General features: G+C 46.8%; 1 protein-coding gene across 1 annotated transcript in view; it reads right to left on the reverse strand.

Moving 5' to 3' along the window:
* The window catches only part of LOC140404097 (RNA binding protein fox-1 homolog 1-like), a 385,076-nt gene that overhangs the window by 262,088 nt on the left and 98,987 nt on the right, over window positions 1-24,001 (reverse strand). The window contains exon 3 of the mRNA XM_072492499.1: window positions 3,809-3,856. Within this exon, the coding sequence (XP_072348600.1) occupies window positions 3,809-3,856 (48 nt within the window). The remainder of the gene's footprint in view (window positions 1-3,808; window positions 3,857-24,001) is intronic.

The following is a 24,001-nucleotide window of genomic DNA, read 5'->3' on the forward strand; positions in this document are numbered from 1 at the left end:
AGGCCTTTTCTCATTAGAACGGAGAAGGATGAGGGGCGACTTGATAGAGGTTTATAAGATGATATGGGGAATAGATAGAGTAGACAGTCAGAGACTTTTTCCCCGGGTGGAACAAACCATTACAAGGGGACATAAATTTAAGGTGAATGGTGGAAGATATAGGGGGGATGTCAGAGGTAGGTTCTTTACCCAGAGAGTAGTGGGGGCATGGAATGCACTGCCTGTGGAAGTAGTTGAGTCGGAAACATTAGGGACCTTCAAGCGGCTATTGGATAGGTACATGGATTACGGTAGAATGATAATAGTGCAGATTAATTTGTTCTTAAGGGCAGCAAGGTAGCATTGTGGATAGCACAATTGCTCCAGGGTTCCAGGTTCGATTCCAGCTTGGGTCACTGTCTGTGCAGAGTCTGCACATCCTCCCCGTGTGTGCGTGGGTTTCCTCCCACAGTCCAAAGATGTGCAAGTTAGGTGGATTGGCCATGATAAATTGCCCTTCGAGTCCAAAATTGCCCTTAGTGTTGGGTGGGGTTACTGGGTTATGGGGATAGGGTGGAGGTGTTGACCGTGGGTAGGGTGCTCTTTCCAAGAGCCAGTGCACACTCGATGGGCCGAATGGCCTCATTCTGCACTGTAAATTCTATGATAATCTATGATTAATCTAGGACAAAGGTTCGGCACAACATCGTGGGCCGAAGGGCCTGTTCTGTGCTGTATTTTTCTATGTTCTATGTCCACGTCAGAAGGAGGGGTACCTAGTAGCAGAGAACATGAGTTCACAATGTATTTGATTTATCTGCAGCCTGAAGCTCTCCTAACACAACATGATTACTGTGGTGTTAGCTCATTACTCTAACTCTCAATCGCACATTAAAGAATTGAATTATCCATCCTGGGACCATCAGATCTGATGGGATGTTTTACCAAGAATTACTAGTTACCCAAGTGAAAAATCCCCCTAAACTAGAGGAATACTCCAAATATGCTCATACAACCATCACAAAAATATGAAAAATATTTAGTTTTTAAAATTACTGCCTCCTTATACCAGAAGGAGGAACTGAGTGCTGCCTTTATCTTCTAAACCTTTCTTTCGTAATGCTGAAATGGACATACTGTACATGAGAACTTTCTCATTGTGCTCGGACTTAAACTGAAAGCCAATTTAAGATTATCAGCAGGGCACGCTTGTGGCTCACTTATGTGTGCTAGAAGCTACATATATTCCCACACAGGGCCCTGTCCTTTGCAGACAGAAGGAGCATGTCTGGAGGGGTTAGTCCTGGTTTATTCCCATGGCAATGCCTTGACCAGAGACGACCTGCATGGTTTGAATTGAAACAAAAGCTTGGCAGTTAACTGTTCCCTGGTGCATTCTCCATGGCAACACCTCTAGCAATCAGAATCTATTTGCCAACCTATCAGCATTCTCTTCTCGTGCAATATAAATTGTTGTGTCCTTCACCATAGGCATTCTTGCCATCTGTCCTGACGAAAAGCTTCGACAGCATGTCTCCTTTTTCCAGCAATACTCAAGTTCTGTACTACCAAAATACCTTTTCTCGTCATTCATCAACAGGGAGATGTAATGGTGAAATCCGTCCCCTGGTGGGAGGGGTGGTGGAAAGGCAGGAGGAGGTGTGGGCGTGGAGAATGAGAAAGGGAGGATAGAACAGAAAGCTAAAGACAGATCGCAACCTCTCGATATCCCTGATCGGGAATGACTTAAGAAAAGCCGAGAAGACTGGAGCAGAGCTGGTCAACAGTTTTCAGAATGTACAACTGCCAGTGCTCATCGCTTAGGCATCTAGTATACTACTGCAGTGGTTCTCTGCTTTCCTGGGGGGGGGATCCCTTTACAAATGGATTAGTCATGTTGGTTTAGCTGGGTCACTCTCGCAGTGAACTGACACAGAGAAGATGGGGTGATTTTCTGAGCTGTAACCATTTTATGATTCCATAATCTGTTACTATCACTGTTGTTGGTCAAAATCGTGGAACTCCTAACATCACTGTGGGTGTACCTACACTCGATGGACTGCAGTAGTTCAAGGACACTCACCACCACCATTTCTGAAGAGCAATTGGGGATGGACAACAAATCATTACCAGCAACACCCACATCTCATCAAACACTGTAAAAATTCATCAATCCCAACGTTTAAATGATAAGACAGAATTCCGATCTTTAATTGATCCAGAATACCAAATTGAGCAGGAGTTTACAGGAATCCAGCAGCTCACGCAGCTATCACAAATCCAAATTTTTCCAACGGTACGAAACAGGTATGTTCCCACTTTCCTTCACAACCAGAGAATGTAGCTTTGAATTTCTGCTGTACAACCTGCTCCCCATTGTGCTGCACTCCCCAATGCCAGATAGTCTGTCGGCAATGTCATTATGATCAATATGTAACAGTATTGTTTTATGCTGAACGATAAATTGCCAGGTTTTGATTCACTGTTTTGCAGCTTCGTGGTAATTTCACTGCTAAAGATCTGGTTCCGAATGCGATATTTCTACTTCTGAATTGATAAAGAGATCCACATGCTACTGAAAAATAGGACAGTCATTAACTCTGGACTGAGTCTCAAAGACCATGTGGACTGCAACTCATTTATGGAGAGAATTTACTCGTAGTGCATTTCTCGACTTCAGGTCACCCCAAAATGCTCCCAGTCGATCAGTATTTTGAAATGTAATCACCATCATAACATGGTCATAAACCTGCCGATAGCAAGGCCCCACAAACAGCAATGAGGTCGCTGACCACAATCTATTTCAGTGATGTTGGTTGAAAGATCAATGTTGGACATCAATTAAACTTGATCATGTCCTTAGCCAATGTTTACACTTTCTCTTCCAGCAGAGGTTAATGGATTGTGCTAGCAAACAAGAACCCTAATGGCTCTCTTCCCCCCCCCCCCTCCCCGATGAGTGAGGCCACTTGCAGTGCTGCATATTACAGTGCTGGCTGAGATTAGTTCTTTTTTATTCATTTACGGGATGCGGGTATCGCTGGTCAGGCCGGCATTTATTGCCCATCCCTAGTTGCTTTAGAGAAGGTGGTGGCGAGCTGCCTTCTTGAACTATTGCAGTCCTTGAGGTGTAGGTACACCCACAGTGCTGTTAGGGAGGGAGTTCCAGGATGTTGCCCCAACGACAGTGAAGGAACGGCAGATATATTTCCAAATCAGGATGGTGAGTGACTTGGAGGGAACCTCCAGGTGGTGGGGTTCCCAGGTACCTGCAGCTCTTGTCCTTCTAGACACCGCACAAAGCTTGGGACCTTGCTGATCTATTCACTGGATAAAACTTGCTCAGCCATTGCCCAATTCAAGGCTTCACTTTTACATGAATACACCACAATGTGAGTACTGATCCCAGGAATGCATGACTACAGATATGGAGAAATGCTTGAGAGGGATATTGCAATATAATTTTTTTTACTACAAGTGACTATTGAGGCAGTAATTCTAATATAAAAGAGAATTGCGTGTAGATTCAAAAGGGATATAAAAGGATACAAGACAGCTAACACAAACACAGGTACGATTGTGATAATCTCCAACATTCTACAGCGGGCTTATCCAGCGTTGCTTTCAATGTTGTCTATAGCTTGAAAAGCCCCATTTACATTGAGTTGCTCAGAATAAAAATCAGGAAATTTGTAAGCGATTTTGGCAGGCACTTTTTCTAAAAATGCATTTCATTGCAAATGTCTGCGATTGAGAAGTGGTAGGCATTATATTCTGACTATTTATATATAAATTTAGATTGCCAAGCAAAAACAGCAAACTTGCTTACCATGAGGTCAATCCGCTCTGCACAATCTTTGAACTCCAATGCTGAATCCTAAGGAAAAGAACACAACAGCTTCCATAAGACGATTCACCAAACAACATTTCATACATCACTTTGTGCCAATTTAAAAGGCTGATTTTCTCTCTGCCTCCCTGAGATGCCGATCCATTGTGTTCCAAAGGCTCCCTCTAGTTCCTTGCTTAAGTGGCAATGCTACCGGTTAAACCTAGACATCCACAGCTAGCAGGCTATTACATGCACAAAAATATTTCACAGCTTAGGAATATTCCTTAAAAAACATATAGCCTGAATATTCAGCAAAGTAGGCACTTTGAAACAAATTCATTGCGAATTATTTATGGGCTAGAAAGCGGTACAATTTTTAAAATCACGATTTACGTGCATGATTGAGGAAAATAATGCAGCTTACATCGCAGTTCAAATTTTGAACATTTAAGTATATCTTTCCAAAGAGACCTAATTTGGGCAAACTGGTTTCAAGATTTTCTTGAATTCCAACATCTAAAGCCTTCTGCACCAGTTAAAATTAACTGCTTCCACCAGCATTTAAATGCAACCCAGTTACTGTCTGAAAACCCCAGGATTTTCAAAGATGCAGTTGCCACAAATGCGAAACATGATACGCTATTTTAATTCAGCTTGCATCGTAACCAGAGTAAAATTTACAACCCCAACATTCATGCTGATTGCCAGTGTTGAAGTATAACACAGCCTTAAACCTTCTCATCACCATAATTTAATAAGAAATTTGCCACCTTTTGTGTCTGCAGATCTCAAATGTTTATCGCGCCTCCATTTTAGCAACTCTAATGCTGCGTTTAGAAAAGGCTTTTTTCTTCCCCTCAGGACATGTTCTCATTACTAACTGCAGCATCTAGTGGTGTAAACTAGAACTACATTCTAGACAATCCCAGTAGTGAGGCTGCAGAGCTAAGTAGCTTCGGCAACGGGAAAGACTTCCCTTACCTGCAATCTCACAAAAATTAATTTGATTTAATTGCAGTCATCTGTCAGACCGTAAGACATAGGAGCAGAATTAGGCCACTCAGCCCATCGAGTCTGCTCCGCCATTCAATCAGGGCTGATATTTTCCTCAACCAAAATGGCACCAAACCAAATAGGTAATTTAACGGTAGAAAAATAGGAGGGGATACAAATGGGGAGGAAAAAGCGAAGGAAACATACATTAAACAATAACTTTTTAATGGGGGGGGGGGGGGGGGGGGAATGGATGAAAGGTTTGTGTGCCAGCAATAAAACTGGTAAGAGTCAAGACAGAGCACAAGTTGATAAAGCTGTTTTAACAAGTTTGAAAAAGAAAAACAGATGTATATCTGTAAAGATCACAGAAACAAGGCAGGTAGTTGGGTCTTTCAGAGGGCTTGCAGGGTTATAATAATAATCTTTAGGGCAGCACGGTGGCGCAGTGGGTTAGCCCTGCTGCCTCACGGCACGGAGTACCCGGGTGCGAATCCCGGCTCTGTGTCACTGCGGGTGTGGAGTTTGCACATTCTCCCCGTGTTTGCGTGGGTTTCACGCCCACAGCCCAAAGAGGTGCAGGGTAGGTGGATTGGCCACGCTAAATTGCCCCTTGTTGGAAAAAATGAATTGGGTACTCTAAATTTATTAAAAGAAAAAAAAAAAAAATCTTTATTAGTGTCACAAGTAGGCTTACAAGTTACTGTGACAATCTACAAGCGGAGTTTATTTTCTTGCGCCCTGTAAATTGTGCATCTAGCATCTATCTAGTTTTCCTCATTCTTACTTCCTCTGTGCAAACTACTTCAACTACTATTTGAAATCCATTTAATCTCTCACTCATTTCCCCAACTGCTCCTGTGAAACTCCAGGCCATTTTGTGAATGCTGCTTGTTCTAACCATGTGACTATCCAGACACCAATCCCCAGTCTGCAGGCTAGTTTCTCCACTGCAACCAACCTTCTGTCCCAGCCGCTTGCCACTCCCTCTCCTTCCCTCCCTCCCTGCCCCTTGCCACTCCCTCCCTCCCAGCTGCTTGCCACTCCCTCCCTCCCCTTTGCCACTCCCTCCCAGCCCCTTGCCACTCCCTCCCTCCCTGCCCCTTGCCACTCCCTCCCTGCCCCTTGCCACTCCCTCCCTGCCCCTTGCCACTCCCTCCCTCCCAGCCCCTTGCCACTCCCTCCCTCCCAGCCCCTTGCCACTCCCTCCCTCCCAGCCCCTTGCCACTCCCTCCCTCCCAGCCCCTTGCCACTCCCTCCCTCCCAGCCCCTTGCCACTCCCTCCCTCCAAGCCCCTTGCCACTCCCTCCCTCCCAGCCCCTTGCCACTCCCTCCCTCCCAGCCCCTTGCCACTCCCTCCCTGCCCCTTGCCACTCCCTCCCTCCCAGCCCCTTGCCACTCCCTCCCTGCCCCTTGCCACTCCCTCCCTGCCCCTTGCCACTCTCCCCCTCTCCCCTCCCTCCCTGCCCCTTGCCACTCCCTCCCACTCCCTCCCTCCCAGCCCCTTGCCACTCCCTCCCTCCCTGCCCCTTGCCACTCCCTCCCTCCCAGCCCCTTGCCACTCCCTCCCTGCCCCTTGCCCCTCCCTCGCCGACCTCCCAGGGAGGTACAAGAACGGGAGCAGTCAGTTAAAGAGAAGAGATTTTTTTTAGTTTGTTATTAATACCACACGGGATCAGCTGCTTTGTAAAAGATCTAAAGAGTAAGCATTTATATGAGGCTCTTGCTCGGATTATTCTTGGGTATCAGGCTTGGTTATGATCCTCTATATTATAAATATTAATAATCTTTATTACTGTCACAAGTAGGCTTACATTAACACTGCAGTGAAGTTACTGTGAAAATCCCCTGGTCGCCACACTCCGGCTCCTGTTCGGGTACACAGAGGGAGAATTCAGAATGTCCAAATTACCTAACAGAATGTCTTTCGGGACTTGTGGGAGGAAACCGGAGCACCCAGAGGGAACCCACACAGACACGGGGAGAACGTGCAGACTCCACACAGACAGTGACCCAACGGGGAATCAAACTTGGGACCCTGGAGCTGTGAAGCAACAGTGGTAACCACCGTGCTACCGTGCTGCCCGATAGTGAGTGTTTCTTAAAAAAAATAGCAAATAGATCAAGCGACGCAGTCTAATAGATTTACGTAGGGGCTGGTTTAGCACAGGGCTAAATCGCTGGCTTGGAAAGCAGACCAAGGCAGGCCAGCAGCACGGTTCAATACCCGCACCAGCCTCCCCGAACAGACGCCGGAATGTGGCGACTAGGGGCTTTTCACAGTAACTTCATTTGAAGCCTACTTGTGACAATAAGCGATTTCTTCTTCTTCTTTTAAAGATCAGTTGTACTATTTTCCCATCCACTAATATTCCCTATCTTTTCCCGTTTTCTTCGCCTGCCTTCCCAAAGATAACCCAGGTTAGCTTCAGCCCTTTACCCAGTTTTCACATTACTGGGTAAGTGCTCACTTCTCCTGAGGGGGGCTAACTCGGCAGACTAGCTGTTGCCATGGGGATCTTCTTGAACTGCATGGTTTTAGACTATATCAGGCAATGCTGTCACTCACTAAGCCAAACAAAGAGCTAAAGAAACTGTTATTAAACATTCATATTCATACACATGAATCAACAGCTATCTAATTTGCTTAACTGGAATTTTCCCACTATCCTCATTCCCACTATCATGTGTCTCTTCACGCACGAGCATGCGCCAAGTTAGAAAATAACGGCATTGCTATAATTCAATGCAGCTTCCAAAAGTCCCGTCTATCCTTCTTTCTCCAACATCAACCCTTTCCCTCCTTAAAAAACCGATAGCCAGGCCTCAAACATTAAAACCCATTTCTCGGCTGTAGCCCAGCTGTCCTAATATTGCGATTAGATCCAATCAGCATCCTGTTCTGTGCAGCTGCAACCGAGTTTCAATTCTGCTCATTTCCACATTCCAAAGTCCACTCAACTCATTTCCTTCACTGCTGAGACACGTGTGTAAATCTTCATCATCTCAAGAACTATTTTTTCTAATGGTCTTTATGGGCCTCCTTGCTAAAAGATCAGCTCCACACCCCCAATTTCTCTTCCAAAAAGGTCACACCAGTGTCGAATTCAACTGGCACCGTGACATCAAACTCTCGAGTCTTCATCGGGAAACTTCCTCAAGGTCCTGCCCAACCCTAATGTAAAAACATCTCCAACCATACCTCCCAGGCCGCAGCCTTCACCCTCTGATTCTGGATCAGTGCTTCTTCACTCTGCTCCTCTTGCCTGGAGTGCACTTTCCAAAGTGCTTTTCTTCTTCAAGTTCTGGATCATTTACTTTCATCTCTTCCCCTTGCCCCAGCCCCTCCAAATTCTTCCACTTCCCATTTAATGTTGACCTCGGCCTCCTGTAAGCTGAGATGTTTTATCAAGAGATGCTATACAATTAAGTCATTGCAGTAAAAGTGCAGTGAAGCAATCTCCCAAGGTGCCACTCACTCTGGGAGCTGCTTCGGGCAGAACGGTGCTACGACGTACACCAAGAGAGGCAGAAAGTGAAACTATATCCGCTCTTCCAGTGTATTTGTTTGTTATGGAGCCGGTTCAAGGTTCATCTATCACACAAACCTGATTGACCCGAGCTTAGTTATGGTGTTTTCTGGCAAAAGCCAGGAAAAGTGGCATGTGTGCACTTAAAGGTGCGATTACAGATACCGCTTACCCCTTCCCCGCCATAGTGAAGTAAACACATAGCTACCAGACAGGAAACAAGATGAATGAGATAACCCAGGAACACATTTCATTTCCAATACTCCCTTAAAATAGCTCATCTTTGGAGCTTTACCGTACAAATTAGAACAACTCAAAACAAGTACTCTGCCTCATTATCTCCCAACGTTTTGTTTTAAAATGGCAAAGATGATGAGAGTGAAATAAACTTTACCCGATACTTCTCTCACACTCCCAAACCTGTAGTCAACTGAAAAGCAGCATCAAACGGAACAAGCTGGCAGCAGACGTTCAGCCAGCGAATGTCACTCTGCAGAGCAGGAGGGAATTCTAATGACAGGTAAAGACGAATGTTGTGTTTGTACAACAGAACGTCTACGATGTACGTACGGTGTGCGTTCCCTTGGCCGCAGACAAATACTTTTCACTGTACTTCAGTACATGTGACAATAAATATCAATCAATCAAGCGAACTGCTTCTTGAATCTTCACATATTTCAGTTTGACAATTACTGACCTGCCCTTGAGGTAAATGTTTTTAACAGCTCAGGTAAGTTCAAGCTGTATGTTGATTATTTAACTGTATTACATTTGATTTGCTTTATTGTCACATATTCCTATCAGTAATATTTATTTATGCAATCAGATCGTTTCTTTCAATCAGATAGTTTCTCTGCATCAAATACCCTTTGGTATCGTTAAGCATTAGGAGCTGTGTTTAAACCTGAAAGACTGCATGCAGATTGCTGAAACAAGGATCTGTACCAGAGGTCCAGCCAATGTTTTCATTGTAAAAGGTTGTACTGCCGTTACAGTAAGACAACACCAGATGGCAGCAAGGCAGAACCTACAGCATCATCTACATCAAATTGTTCACAATATCATACAAATAGAACATTGAATAAACTCAGCTATTTTGTGCAATACAACATCAATCCGGAATTCAAGTTACACTCCACAACAGAAACTAACTCCGTCCAAAACTGAAAAGTACAGATGTTGAAAATCTGAAACAAAAAGAGAAAATGCTGGACGAACTCAGCAGGCTTGATGGCAGTATCGGTGGGGAGAGAAACAGAGTTAATGCCTTGAGGTCTGTTTTGGGAGCTTTGAACAGTCATTGGACTCAAAACGCTCATGCTTCTCTCTGCACAGATGCTGCCAGCACTCCTGAGCTTATCCAGCATTTTCTGCTATTATTTCAGTCTAAAACACACGCTTGTTCTCTGCTCTCTCAGTGGGATGGTTCGGAACGGATGATTGATGTTGTCTCATTTGTGGGTATACCCCATCCAGTACTCTGCGTGTGTTTAGGTCAGAAGTGTTTGAATTTTTTTTTCTTTTGCAGGCTACATATTACAAACTACAATACAAAACATAAATTTCAAAGAACTCATGTAAAAGCATTCCTCCCCTTCAACCACACACAATCCCTGTAGTCGATTTAAAACAGCTCAATTTAAAACAGTTAAAATGCTTCCCACAAGTCTGGGGTTAAAAGAAAGAAAATTGCACACGAGACATTCCTTCCCTCATCTGCTACCCACCTCCCCCACACAAACTTGTATAATAGCTCTTACTGCAACTGTTGCTGGGCTTCAAAGTCATTTGAAGTTGTAACTATTCACTTCTGAATGTTCTCAAGTCCCCTCTTTTAAACACGGTTACAAACTAACTGAGTTTGGCACTATTATTTGAGTTTGCTATTCTGTTTCAGTGGCAGGCTGCAAGACTGCACCCATTTATTTTGCACATGGCTCCGATCTGCAGTTTGAGCATTAATATTTCAGAGTCTTCCTTTTGCTTAATGTTCAGTGCAAATTACAACCACTGCAGCTTAATGCAGAGCAATGAGCAACACAGAGCTAGCAATTTGCAATTATAAAACAGCCGCTTTCAATCACAACAGTCATGCCTAGCTATGATAGGACCTGTACAACAGCATCAACGTTTGCACTGACCAGTTGCTGACATTAGTGCACATAGATATTGGTCATTTCCTAACACGGAAACGGCAAACATTCCCTCTGACCACTGCTGAACGATCCATCCACACCATGCGGTCACCAATGACAAAGGCAGGACAGTCTACAACAAGGGGCTCACCTCTTGTTTCCTCCAGCATGTACAAGGCTCAAGTTAAGAGATTGATGGAATATTTGGCTAGGTGGATGAAGACACCACAAGACTCAGCGTGGAGAGTCCAACAGAAGTCTGTCATGATATGCAAACATGCAACCAATGAACATTCAGAATAGGACACAACCAATGGGCAGTCAGGACACTCAGAGGTGGCCTCACCACAAGGGGGCATGACATCAACACTATAAAAGGGATGAGGCACACACACCCTGACTCTTTCCACAGTCAGACATCTGGAGAGTTAGACAGGGTTGGTCAGCAGCATTTCCCCCAGCACGTGGCTTAGAGCAAGCTGGTACAGTTAGACTGAGTTACTAGTTAGATTAGCAGAGTCGAACTTATTTGAGAACTGTGTTAATAGTTCAATAAACACGTTGAACTCATTTCAGAGTCTAGAGCATCCTTTAGTTAAGACTGCATCAAGTAGCAGCTTGTGTTATCCGAAGCAGCATAACACAACAAAGTCCTTAAAATTGGAGCTAAACTCTTGGGAGATTTCAGGAAACACGTCTTGGCAGAATGGGTAATGGGAACCTTTCACACGCTTTGTTCTCTCTGGGGACTGCCATTAGCACTCTTTCCCCGTGGTCTCTGTGGCTATTAGCAGCCCGTTTCCCTGGGTTTCTGTGGCTATTAGTAGCCCGTTTCCCTGGGTTTCTGTGGCTATGACTCATCTCACTCCACAGTATAAATATTTCCCACTTTCTGTGTCTTATAGCTTTGACAAAGGGTCATCTGCACTCTTTTCTCTCCCTACAGGTGCTGCCAGACCTGCTGAGATTTTGCAGCATTTTCTCTTTGGTTTCAGATTCCAGCATCCGCAGTAATTTGCTTTTATTTTAATGGAAACCTGCAATTCTCTCTCTCAAAAAGCTGCTGAGGGTGGGGTCAGAGGAACCAGGGGGTCAGTTGCAAATTTCATAACGGAGTGATACATTTTTGTCGGGTAAGGATTTTGGGGGATATGGAGCCATGGTGGGTAAAATGGGTTTGCCACACAGATCAGCCACAGTTTAGCGGAATGGCAGAAAGGTGCGAGGGGCAGAATGGTCCATTTTGTCAATCCTTTATAACATGCTTGCATAATGGTAGAATGAATGGGGCAGGAAATTACTGGCACTTACAGTGCACTGACACTCAGTTTGGGCTCAGCCAAGGTCACTCAGCTGCTGACCTTGGTCTATTTACAGCTTTGCTCCAAATATGGGGAAAAGAATGGAACTCAAGGGGAGGCGAGAGTGACTGCCCTGGATAGTATTGGACCAATAGGCATCCAGGTGCCCTAGAAAAACTAAAATCAATGGGAGTCAGAAGGAAAACCTCTACAGTTTGGAGTCAAACCTGGCACAAAGGGAAAGGGTTGTTGGAGGTCAATCAGTTCAGTTCCAGGACATCACTGCAGGAGTTCCTCTGGGTAGTGTCCGAAGCCCAACCATCTTCACCTGTTTCAATGATCTTCCCTCCATTATAAGGTCAGAAGTGGCAATGTTCACAGATAATTTCACAATGTTCAGTATCAGTCATAACTCCTCAGGTACTGAAGCAGTCCATGTCCAAATGCAATATGACCTGGATGAGATTCAGGCTTAGCTTAAAAGTGGAACGGACTTTTGTGCCACACAAGTGCCAGGCAGTGATGGGCCAAACAGTGACGAGCACTGGGAGTGACCACCAGCTAGAAACTGAGCCATATGAATACTGCAGCTACAAGAGCAAGTCAGAGGCAGGGAATTCTGCGACAATTAACTCACCTCCCATCTCCCCAAAACCCTGTCCACCACCTACAAGGCACAAGTCAGAGTGTAATGGAATACTCCCCACTTGCCTGGATGAGTGCAGCTCCAACAACACTCAAGAAGCTCAACACCATCCAGGACAAAGCAGCCCGTTTGATGGGCACCCTATCTACAAACATTCATTCAGAGTGACGCACAGTGGCAGCCGTGTGTACCATCTACAAGATGCACTGCACCAACTCACCAAGGCATCTTCCAATTCTGCAATCTCTATCAACTAGAAGGGCAAGAGCAGTGGATGCACAGAACATCACCGCCTGCAAGTTCTCCTCCAAGCCACACACCATCCTTCCTTGGAACCGTATCGCCTTTTCTTCACTGTTGCTGGGTCAAAATCTGGAACTCTCGTCCTAACAGCACTGTGGGTGTACCTACATCAAATGGTTCAAGAGGGAAGCTGAGCATCTTCTCAAGGGAAATTAGGGGTGGGCAATAAATGCTCACATCACGTGACATCCGCATCACGTGAAAGATATCTTTTTGAAATCAGTGCTCATCTAATCAATAGCCGAACATTCTGGTTGAATGTTAGTTGCAGAGGCTACAAACATAACTTACCAATTCCAGCAGGTACGGATTGTCATTCAGCTTGCCTGCTCTGCACAGAACACACAAATAACTAAAAATGCAGTTATGGCTCAGTGGGCAATGCTAACACTATATGTTTCTCATTCACATAAATGGGCAAAGCAGCACTGAACTACAGCATGTTAATAGAAAGCTGCTTTAATTCGGAGCAGAACTTGACCCAACATTTGGTGACAAGTCGGATCTAAATTAAAACCTGCCGGCGGTTTCATGCCTAGGGTACAAACTCGCATAACCGCAATGCAGAAAAATAGCCGTTCCACTGCTCTGAATCAATGGTTGGTACTGGTACCGAGTGGCAAGAGGTTGGATAACACTAATGAGATGCAGAAGTGAACAAGTGAGTCTGCAGTGCGACAGGCATTAATTCAGCATAGCGTGACAAGAATAACACTGGAGAGTTTCAAGTATGAAATTGCATTGTGTGAATTTTTATTAATACCCAATTTGACTCATCCAGTTTTTAAAATCAACATTCGAATTACTGAGATTCCAGCACAACACCTACAGGTACCTGCCCACGAAAGATAATATTTTATATTTTGCTATTGTTTAAGTAGAGTCTTGGGAGTTCAAATGTTAAACCAAATCCCGCACTCCAATAAGGGCAATTAGTGATTATGAGCTAACACTCTTCGAAAGGGGGAACAGGAAGAAAATTTGACAAAACAGATATCCTTCACAACATGCAGACCGAAGGGATATCATGATCACCATTATGTGAGTTGCATTCAATGGCGGCATGGTAGCACAGTGGCTAGCACTGTTGCTTCACAGCTCCAGTGTCCCATGTTCGATTCCCGGCTTGGGTCACTGCCTGTGCGGAGTCTGCACGTCCTCCCAGTGTCTGCGTGGGTTCCCTCCGGGTGCTCCGGTTTCCTCCCACAGTCCAAAGATGTGTAGGTTAGGTGGATTGGCCATGCTCAAATTGCCCATTAGTGTCCAAAAAATGTTAGACCGGGTTACGGGGAAGGGGTGGAGGTGAAGGCTTACGTGGGGTGCGCTTTCCAAGGGCCGGTGCAGACTCAATGGGCCGAATGGCCTCCTTCTGCACTGTAAATTCTATGATTCCATGAAAACATTTTCCTATTGGAGTACGAACTGAACACCAAATGTGCATAAGGAAACAATCCAATTGTGATAGAAAACAAACCTCCCCCATCCTCTCTCTCCCTCCCGCCCACCCTCTCCCGGGCCTCCGTCCTCTCCTCTCCCGTCTCCTCACTCTCCTGCAGCCAATTTCCTGTTGAGGTTTTGTTCTAAGTTTAGAGGAAGGAACTCGAATGCTCTCCAATACACAGTGCACAGCTGGTTTAAGTACACGTGGCAACATTCCTTCAAATGAGACCTTGTCCGTCCATTAGACGTCATTAAAGCTGTGCAGAACTCAAATATGAAGTGACCACACACTAAAACTTTCAAATTAAATTTTAAAATGTTTCCTGTTTGCCAGTTGGCGAATTTGGAACATCTGACTAGAGTTTGCAACGGAAACAGACACGAGAAATGCTCACTATTTGTTATTCATGAAGGCCTTCTGACCCTTGCCCCTCGCCTGAGGTGTGGGTGATCCTCAGGTTAAATTACCACCAGTCAGCTCTCCCCCTCCAAGGGGAAAGCAGCCTGCAGTAATTTGGGACAATGGTGACTTTGCTTTATTTGTCAGGTTCACTCAGGAGAACCATGGAATGTTTAATGTGTGGGGAAAGTGAAAGTATCTATGGTACAGGAAGGTGGTGTTCTTGTAAAGTTAGGCTTGAGGCACAGACTTTAAAAGACGAGAGGAAAAATTACTTTGAAGTCCCACTTTTGAACTGACGATGGAGCAACAGTCATCGGTGAATCAGCTGAAGATGGCTGAGCCGCACAGACACTGCCGTGAGGCACAGTTGTCCTGGGTTTGAGATAGCTGACCTCCAACGAGCATAACCATCAATAACCTTTCCATTTGCCAGCACAAACCTTGGTTAATATTGATATCAATTTCACACAAATACAAGGTTTTAAACTTATCTGTACAGGGATTTGACCATCTAGATATCGGGACGTCTGGTGGCAGCTATGGAGTGATGGTCCCACATTGGTGACTCCCGCTCGAGGCGGAATGTTCTGGTCCTTCCCCACCCGATTTGAGGGGTGTTTTGCTGGCGAATGCTGCATAAGCACTGAAGGATTGCAATACTCCTCTGAGGTTTATGGCTTACCAAATGAGGAGTGTAACAAAGAGGCAGCAGCTTGACCGTGAGAATAGTCGGGGTGTGACACAGACATAGATGGCAGAAAGTGCTGAGGCATCGTTGCCCGTCCAGTGGCCTACAAAGCAGCTCGTGAACCTTTGAACAACAAGGTTCCAGTAGCAGAGGAAGGAGGCCTCAGAGGGCCTGGCGACGGTGGTGGAGCCGCTTAGGGTGGCTTTCGAGAGAGTGCAGCAGAGGCTGGAGGTGCAGGGCCTGGGGGAGCATGAGGACCGGCTGGCCTCGCTGGAGGCGGAGGTGGTGCTGGTGGAGGATGGCCACAAGAGCCTGAGGGAGAAGGTGGGGGACCTCAAGAATTGCTCCAGGAGGCAGAATCTCCGGATCGTGGGGATGCCCGAGGGGATCGAAGGAGAGGAGGCTGCTAAATATGTGGCAAATATGCTGGAGAAGCTGATGGAAGAGAGGGTTCTGACCATCCCCATGAGGTGGATCGGGTGCACGGGGTGCGGAGGAGGAGGCGGAAGAGCCGCTGTGGGCGATGGTGGTGAGGATGCATTGTTTTCTCGATAAGGGGAAAATGAGATGGGCGAGGCAGAAGAAACAGTGGAAGGGGAGCGAGCTGAGGATATACCAGGCGGAGTTGGCCAAGCGGCAGGCTGCCTACAACCAGATTAAGGTGTCCTCTCCAAGGAGGGGTGAGGTTTGGGGTACTGTATCCAGCTCGCCCGTGGGTCACGTCGATACACCGGAGGAGGCGGGGGAGTTTATGAGAGACCAGGGACTGGGAGGAGTGTGAGGAAACTGGACTGTGCAGATGTTCAATGTGGGTTCACAGGATGGATGAATTGGTGAATTTAATGAGATGGGAGCAGAGAGGGTGAGTGCTTTCTTTTATGTTTGAGTCTCGGAGTGGGAGGGGTGAAGGTTGCATTTGGGGAAGGGGGTAGACACAGGTCCTGGGCAGGGGCCACCATGCTAGCTGGTTGGCTAGTTAACGGGAGTGAAGTGGGGGGGGGGGTCGACAGGAGGAGGAAGCGGGGGAGGGGAGATGGGTGTTTTTTCTTGTTTGGGATCGGGGGTTGGGGGGTGAGGAGCAATGCTGATGTGGAAAATCGGGTCTGGCGTAGCTGGTTAAGGAGGGACGGCGGCGGAGATACTCTGTGGCGCCGGAGGAGGCGTTGCTAAAGGAAAGACAGAGGCTCCAGGTGGAGTTTGGGCTGGTGACCATGGGAAAGGCAGTAGGGTAGCTGCAGAGGGTCAGAGGTGTGGTTTATAAGTATGGGGAAAGGTGAGCAGGACGTTGACACATCGGTTGAGGAATCAGGCGGCAGCAAGAGAGATTAGAAGGGTGAGGCATGAGAGAGGGACGGAGGTGTCGGAGCCAGAGGGGGTGAATGGATTATTTGAGGCCTTCTACAGAAGGCTGTATGGTTCAGAACCTCCGGCCTGGGAGGAGAGGAGTATGAGGCGGTTCTTGGACAGGTGAAGTTCCCATGAGTAGAGGCGGAGAAGGTGCAGAGAATGGGGGCCCAGATTGGGCTGAAAGAGGTAATGGACTGTGTAGGTTCAATGCAGGCGGGGATGGGTTTCCAGCCGAGTTTTATAAGAAGCTTGGGTCGGAGCTGGGGCCTCTGCTTGTTGGGATGTTTAATGAGTTGATGGCTAGGGGGGAATTTCACTCCCCCCACCCCCACCTTGTCGCAGGTGTCCCTGTCACTGATTTTAAAGAGGGACAAGGACCCGGAGCAGTGTGGGTTATACCATCCCATTTCGCTGTTAAATATGGAAGCAAAGTTTTTTTTTTTTAATATAAAATAAATCTTGAGTACCCAATTCATTTTTTCCAATTAAGGGGCAATTTAGCGTGGCCAATCCACCTAATCAGCACATCTTTGGGTTGAGGGGGCGAAACCTTGGCAAACACGGGGAGAATGTGCAAACTGCACACGGCCAGTGACCCAGAGCCAGGTTCGAACTTGGGACCTCGCGCCGTGAGGCAGCAATGCTAACCACTGCAGCCACCTGGGTTGGCCAAGTCCTAATTTAAAATGGAGAACAGCAAAGGCTGAAGGGAAATTCAGCCAACACAGGCAGAAACTAGCAGGTATAAGTTACTGTGTATTAAACTCTGCAAAAGCCCAGACAGCATCGATACAAGCAAACATCTGCATAATAATGTAGCAGCCATCTACATACTAATAAGCGATCCCCAGGAATAATCGCAACATTTGGGACAAACAAAGCCAAGCCAGACTCCTCGGCGCCAGCAGGAGCCAACACAAACGAGGTTAACAGACACCTCAAGACCGCCCATCGATCAGGGAACCGCTCCAGTATTGGAGAAATCGAACCAAGCGATTGGAACGAAGTCCAATCACTTGGAACCAGGTACAGGGTCCACCCCGAAAGGTGGAAGCCCCTGGGGACTATAAAGTTAAGCCCCCAAGTTCAAATCGTTCTTCTTGACCGGGTCACTCAGCAACGCGAACCAACCCTTGACAGTGACCGGTGCAGCTGCCGTCGATATCCAGTAAGTCTTAAGTCAACGCTCGCTACAAGATAGGCGCTCCTAGCTACCAATCCGTCCCAACTTCGAATCCCGCAGACTCAGAACCCGAACGAAAGGCCATTCGTTTCCCTGACCTGGTGGGCCAGTCCGAAGCTAAGTATAGGCCTGTTAGTTGTAGAAGTAGCTTAGAAGTAGAATTTGTGCATGAGTAGCGATTACTGTGTATAATAAATGTGTTTTGATTTGAATCTTACTAATTGGTGTGTTGAGTTATTGGTCAGTGCTTGAACTTGAACCTCGTGGCGGTATCATAAAGATACCTGGCGACTCGAGAGCAAAGGTTATAAAACAGAGCAATTGAACCAACCCAAAGTTAGCAACACCACTGCGCCACCGTGCTGCCCAAGTGGATGCAAAGTTGTTGGCCTCGCAGAGAGGGTTGTGTGCCGGGTGTGATAGGAATGGACCAGTCGAGGTTCGTGAAGGGGCAACAGCTGTCGGCGAATGTACCAGGCTGCTTAACGTTATGATGCCCCCGGAGGGACAGGACATGGTGGTGGCAATGGCCGCGGAGAAGGTGTTTGACTGGGTGGAACGGGCTCATCTGTTGGGTCCGTTTGGGTTTGGGCAGGGGTTTGTGGATTGAGTTTGGCTGTTGTATCAGCAGCCGGAGGCTAGTGTCCGGACAAATAGGATTAGTTCAGAGTACTTTGGGCTACACCAGGGGACGAGGCAGGGGTTCCCGCTCTCCCTGCTGTTTTTATCCCTGCGATAGAGCCATTGGCAATGCCGCTCAGGGCGTTGAGGGGGATTGAGCAGGAAGGAGTCAAGCACAGGGTCTGTGTGTGCAGACGGCCTCCTGAGTACATTTCCAACCTGGTGGGGGGTTTTGGAAGGATCATGGGATCCTGGGGGAATATCGGCCGCTTCTCAGACGATAAACTGAATATGGGGAAAAACGAGGTATTCCCGATAAATGCCAGGGATAGGAGAGGAGGCTGGGGAATTGATGTTCCAGGTGGTGAGGGTTTTCACTATCTTGAGATACTGGTGGTGCGGAGTTGGACCCAGCTGCATAAGTTGAACTTGGCACGATTGGCAGAGGGTATGAAGGCAGACTTCAAGAGGTGGGATGTGCTGCCCAAGTTTCTGTTTGTGTTTCAAAACCTCCTCATCTTTATTCCCAAGTCCTTTTTTAGAAAGGTGTATGGGATGATTTTGAGGTTCGCGAAAGACCCCGGGGATGAGAAGGGATCGATGAGGGGGAAGCTGGCTTTGGTGAGCCTGTTGAATTACAACTGGGCAGAAAACATCATAATGGTGAGGAAATGGGGGATGGAGGGGAGGTTGACCTGGGGACGGATGGAGGCGGCGTGTAGGGGGGCCAGTTTGAGGGCATTGTTCTTGGAGCTTCTGCCGTTCTCGTCGGTCGGATACTCCGTGAGGCCGGTGGTGGTATCAGCATTGAAGGTTTGGAACCAGTGTAGGCAATACTTCGGACTGAAAGGCATAGTCATAGATGTTGTACAGCAGGGACACAGGCCCTTCGGCCCAGCTGGTCCATGCCGTCCAGTTTCTATCACTAAGCTGGTCTCACTTGCCCGCATTTGGCCCATATCCCTCTATACCCACCCTGCCCATGTAACTGTCTAACTGCTTTTTAAAGGAAAAAATTATACCCGCCTCTACCATTGCCTCTGGCAGCTCGTTCCAGATGCTCACCATCCGCAAAGACATTTCCCTCTGGTCTCTTTTGTATTTCTCCCCTCTCACCTTAAACCTGTGCCCTCTAGTTCTAGACTCCTCTACCTTTGGGAAAAGATGTTGACTAACAACCTTATCTGTGCCCCACATTATTTTATAATCCTCGATAAGATCACCCCTAAGACTCCTACGCTCCAGGGAAAAAAGTCCCAGCCTATCCAGCCTCTGCTTATAGCTCAGGCCATTAAGTCCTGGTAGCATCCTCGTAAATGTCTTCTGCACTCTTTCTAGTTTAACAATATCCTTCCTATAATAGGGTGACCAGAACTGAACACAGTGTTCCATTTGTGGTCTGACTAATGTCTTGTACAACTTCAACAAGACGTCCCAACTACTGTATTCAATATTCTGCCAATAAGACCTAGCATGCTGAATGCCTTCTTTTTAAAAAATAAATTTAGAGTACCCAATTATTATTTTTTTTCCCAATTAAGGGGCAATTTAGCGCGGCCAATCCACCTAACCAGCACATCTTTGGGTTGTGGGGGTGAAACCCACGCAGACACGGGGAGAATGTGCAAACTCCACACGACAGTGACCCAGGGCCGGGATTCGAACCTGGGTCCTCAGCGCCGCAGTCCCAGTGCCAACCACTGCACCACATGCCGCCCCTGAATGCCTTCTTCACCACCCTGTCCACCTGCGACTCTACCTTCAAGGAGCTATGAACCTGTACCCCGAGATCTCTTAAAGAAGGGCACATTTGCTACCCTCCAATCTTCAGGCACTCCAATCCGGTGGCTGTCGATGATTTGAATATCTCAGCTAGGGGGCCGGCAATTTCTTCCCTAGCCTCCCACTATGTCCTGGGATACATTTCAGCAAGTCCCGGGGATTTGTCTTGTCTTGATGCGCTTTAATACCTCCAGCACCTCCTTCTCTGTAATATGTACACTCCTCAAGACATCACTTTTTATTTCCCCAATTTCCCGGACATTCGTGTCTTTCTCAACAGTAAATACGGATGAGAAATATTCATTTAGGACCTCTCCCATCACTTGCGGAACTGCACATAGATGACCTTGTTTATCCTGAAGAGGCCCTACCCTCTCCCGAGTCACCCTTTAACCCTTTATGTATCTGTAAAAGCTCTTTGGATTTTCCTTTGCCTGATCTGCCAAGACAATCTCATGTCCCCTTTTTGCCCCCCTGATTTCTCGGTGCTGTGGGCGCCGATATGTGACAACCATAGAACATAGAAAAATACAGCACAGAACAGGCCCTTCGGCCCTCGATGTTGTGCCGAACCTTTGTCCTAGATTAATCATAGATTATCATTGAATTTACAGTGCAGAAGGAGGCCATTCGGCCCATTGAGTCTACACCGGCTCTTGGAAAGAACGCCCTACCCAAAGTCAACACCTCCAACCAACACTAAGGGCAATTTTGGACACTAAGGGCAATTTATCATGGCCAATCCACCTAACCTGCACATCTTTGGACTGTGGGACGAAACTGGAGCACCCGGAGGAAACCCACGCAGACACGGGGAGGATGTGCAGACTCCGCACAGGCAGTGACCCAAGCCGGAATCGAACCTGGGACCCTGGAGCTGTGAATAGGTTCTAATAGGTTCATGATAGGGTTAGACGAAAGGGGGTGGTGGCAAGTGGGGATAGAGCACTTCAGGGACGTGTTTGTGGGAGGAAGGTTTGCAGGCCTGGAGGAGCTTGAAGAGGTGTAATAGTTGCCCAAGAGAAACAGGTCAGGTACCTGCAGGTGAGGGACTTTGTTAGAAAAGAGGTGCCGTCCTTTTCGGAGCTGCCACCTCCGGTGCTGAAAGACAAGTTGTTGTCCGAGGATGACACTGGGGAGGGGAGAGTGCCGGATGTATATGGAGAGCTGGTGGATAGGGAGGACGCTCCTGTGGAGGAGGTCAAACACAAGTGAGAGGAAGAGCTGGGGTGGAGTTGGCGGCTGGGGTATGGAGGGAAGCCCAGCAGAGGGCGAATGCTTCCTTGTCGTGTGCGAAGTTAAGCCTCATCCAGTTTAAGGTGGTGCACAGAGCCCACATGACGGTCTCAAGGATGAGCCGGTTCTCTGCAGGGGTGGAGCATAGGTGTGGTCGGTGCTGTGAGGGCCAGCGAACCACGTGCATATGTTCTGGGTGTGTCCGATGTTGAGGGGGTTTTGGAAGGAGTTTTCGGATTTAAATGTCCGGAATTCTGGGCGTAGGGGTGGCTCTGAGTCCGGAGGTGGCGATATTCAGAGTGTCAGAAGGTCTGGGAGTTCAGGTGGAGAGAAAGGCCGATGTCTTGGCCTTCGCCTCTCTGATAGCCCGGAGATGGATTTTGTTGAATTGACGGGACTCGGAGCCGCCAAAGGAGAGGGTGTGTGTGAGTGACCTGGCACAATTTTTGCATCTGGAAATAGTTAAGTTGGCCAATTGCGGAGTGGAAGAGGGGCTAATCCTGAAGTGGGTGCTGTTTATTGACTTCCTTAAAGTGGTGAGGCGGCGTCATGGTGGCGCAGTGGTTAGCACTGCTGCCTCACAGCGCCATGGGCCCGGGTTTGATCCCGGCCCCGGGTCCGATCCAGGCCCCGGGTCACTGTCCGTGTGGAGTTTGCACATTCTCCCCGTGTTTGCGTGGGTCTCACTCCCACAACCTAAAGATGTGCAGGGTAGGTGAATTGGCCATGGTATATTGCCCCTTAATTGGGGAAAAAAAGAATTGGGCACTCTCGTGTGGGGGGGGGGGTGCTTTGTTTTGTTAGGGGGGAATGGAAAAAGAAGTAGGCAGGCTTGGGGTGAGAGGGGGGTTGAGGCTTGTTGAGTGGAGTTGATGGGGAGGGTGGGTTGTTAGTTTTGTTACCTGTTGACGAGATTTGGGCTTTTGTATTTTTGTATATATCCCGTAACAGCCTCCCCGAACAGGCGCCGGAATGTGGCGACTCGGAGCTTTTCACAGTAACTTCATTTGAAGCCTACTTGTGACAATAAGCGATTTTCATTTCATTTCATTTTTCATTTCATTTCATTTCATGAAAAATGCTTCAATAAAAATATTTCTTTAAAAAAGGAGAAATTTGAACATGTGATAATAAATCTCTAAGTAACCAACATCTATGATTTTTCTGTGGTCTACATTAAAAACTCACATTTATATAGAACCTTTAATATAGTAAAACATCTTCATCAGCGCATAATTGGGCAAAATGTGAGACTGAGCCACAGAAGATATTAATATGCAACCAAAAGCTTGATCAAAGCAGGAGGTTTGAAGGAGAGGGAGAGAGAGGCAGAGAGGTATAGGGATCTTACTGGCTAGGCAACTGAATGCACAGCCATCAATAATAACAATAATAGCTTGTCACAAGTAGGCTTCAATGAAGTTACCGTGAGAAACCCCTAGTCACCAGGGATTAAAATTAGGGTTGTATAGGGGGCCAGAACTGGAGGACCACAGAGATCTAGGGGTTGAGATAGGGAGGAGTGGGGCAATTGCAGGAAGAATTTGAAAACAAGGCTGTGAATTTTTGGGTTAGAAAGGACCCAACCTGCCTTTGGCTCAATGTTGAAGCAGATCAGTTGGTGTATATTTTACAGGCCTTGTTATTTTACAGGGACTTTAAATCAGGTTCTGCTAGGTGCGAAAATCCTATAATCATTATTAATAATAATAATAATAATCTTAAGAGTGTGGAAGATGGCCCATCAATTAGAAGAGAGATCTAAATTGACTTCGCTCTCTGTCGCCCATCCAGGGACTTCCTACCAGGTCTTATGGACCATGGATTTAGAGAGATAAAGATGTTTGTAGGCTGGGAAATATGTTCAGTGGTGCCTCTTGTCATCCTTTGAGTAGCTATGCCAACAATTTGACATTCCGAGATACTCCTTTCTAAAATATCTGCAACTTAGAGACTTTATCCTTAACAAGCCAACTTTGCATCTTGACTCTTCTATTTCCCCCATGGAACAAATCCTGATTTCGAAGGAGCCTAGGCAGTTAATTATCAGGTTTTATGATACTTTGTGTTCTCGATCCAGTGTTAGAACATTGGGTAATTTGCAGTCTTGAGAAAGAGACTTGGCAACTAATATTGATGAGGAGACATGGGGCAGTATATGGGATTAAGCCAATAAGATTTTAGTATGCAATAGAATGAAGGAGACTCAGTGCAATATTCTGCACTGCTTGCATATCACTCCGAGTTTTGATCCTGTTATTTTTTTTAATGTAAATTTAGAGCACCCAATTCATTTATTTTCCAATTAAGGGGCAATTTAGCATGGCCAATCTACATACTGGCCAATCTGCACATTTTCTTGGGTTGTGGGGGCAAAACTCACGCAAACACGGGGAGAATGTGCAAACTCCACACGGACAGTGACCCAGAGCCGGGATCGAACCTGGGACCTCAGCGCTGTGAGGCAGCAATGCTGTGCCACCGTGCTGCCCAGGTTTGATCCTGTTATATCCCCAAAGTGTGTAAAGTGTCTGGTAGAACATACAGTGCAGAAGGAGGCCATTTGGTCCGTCAAGTCTGCA

Source organism: Scyliorhinus torazame, chromosome 29 (genome assembly GCF_047496885.1).
Source record: "Scyliorhinus torazame isolate Kashiwa2021f chromosome 29, sScyTor2.1, whole genome shotgun sequence".
NCBI classification, from domain to species: domain Eukaryota; kingdom Metazoa; phylum Chordata; class Chondrichthyes; order Carcharhiniformes; family Scyliorhinidae; genus Scyliorhinus; species Scyliorhinus torazame.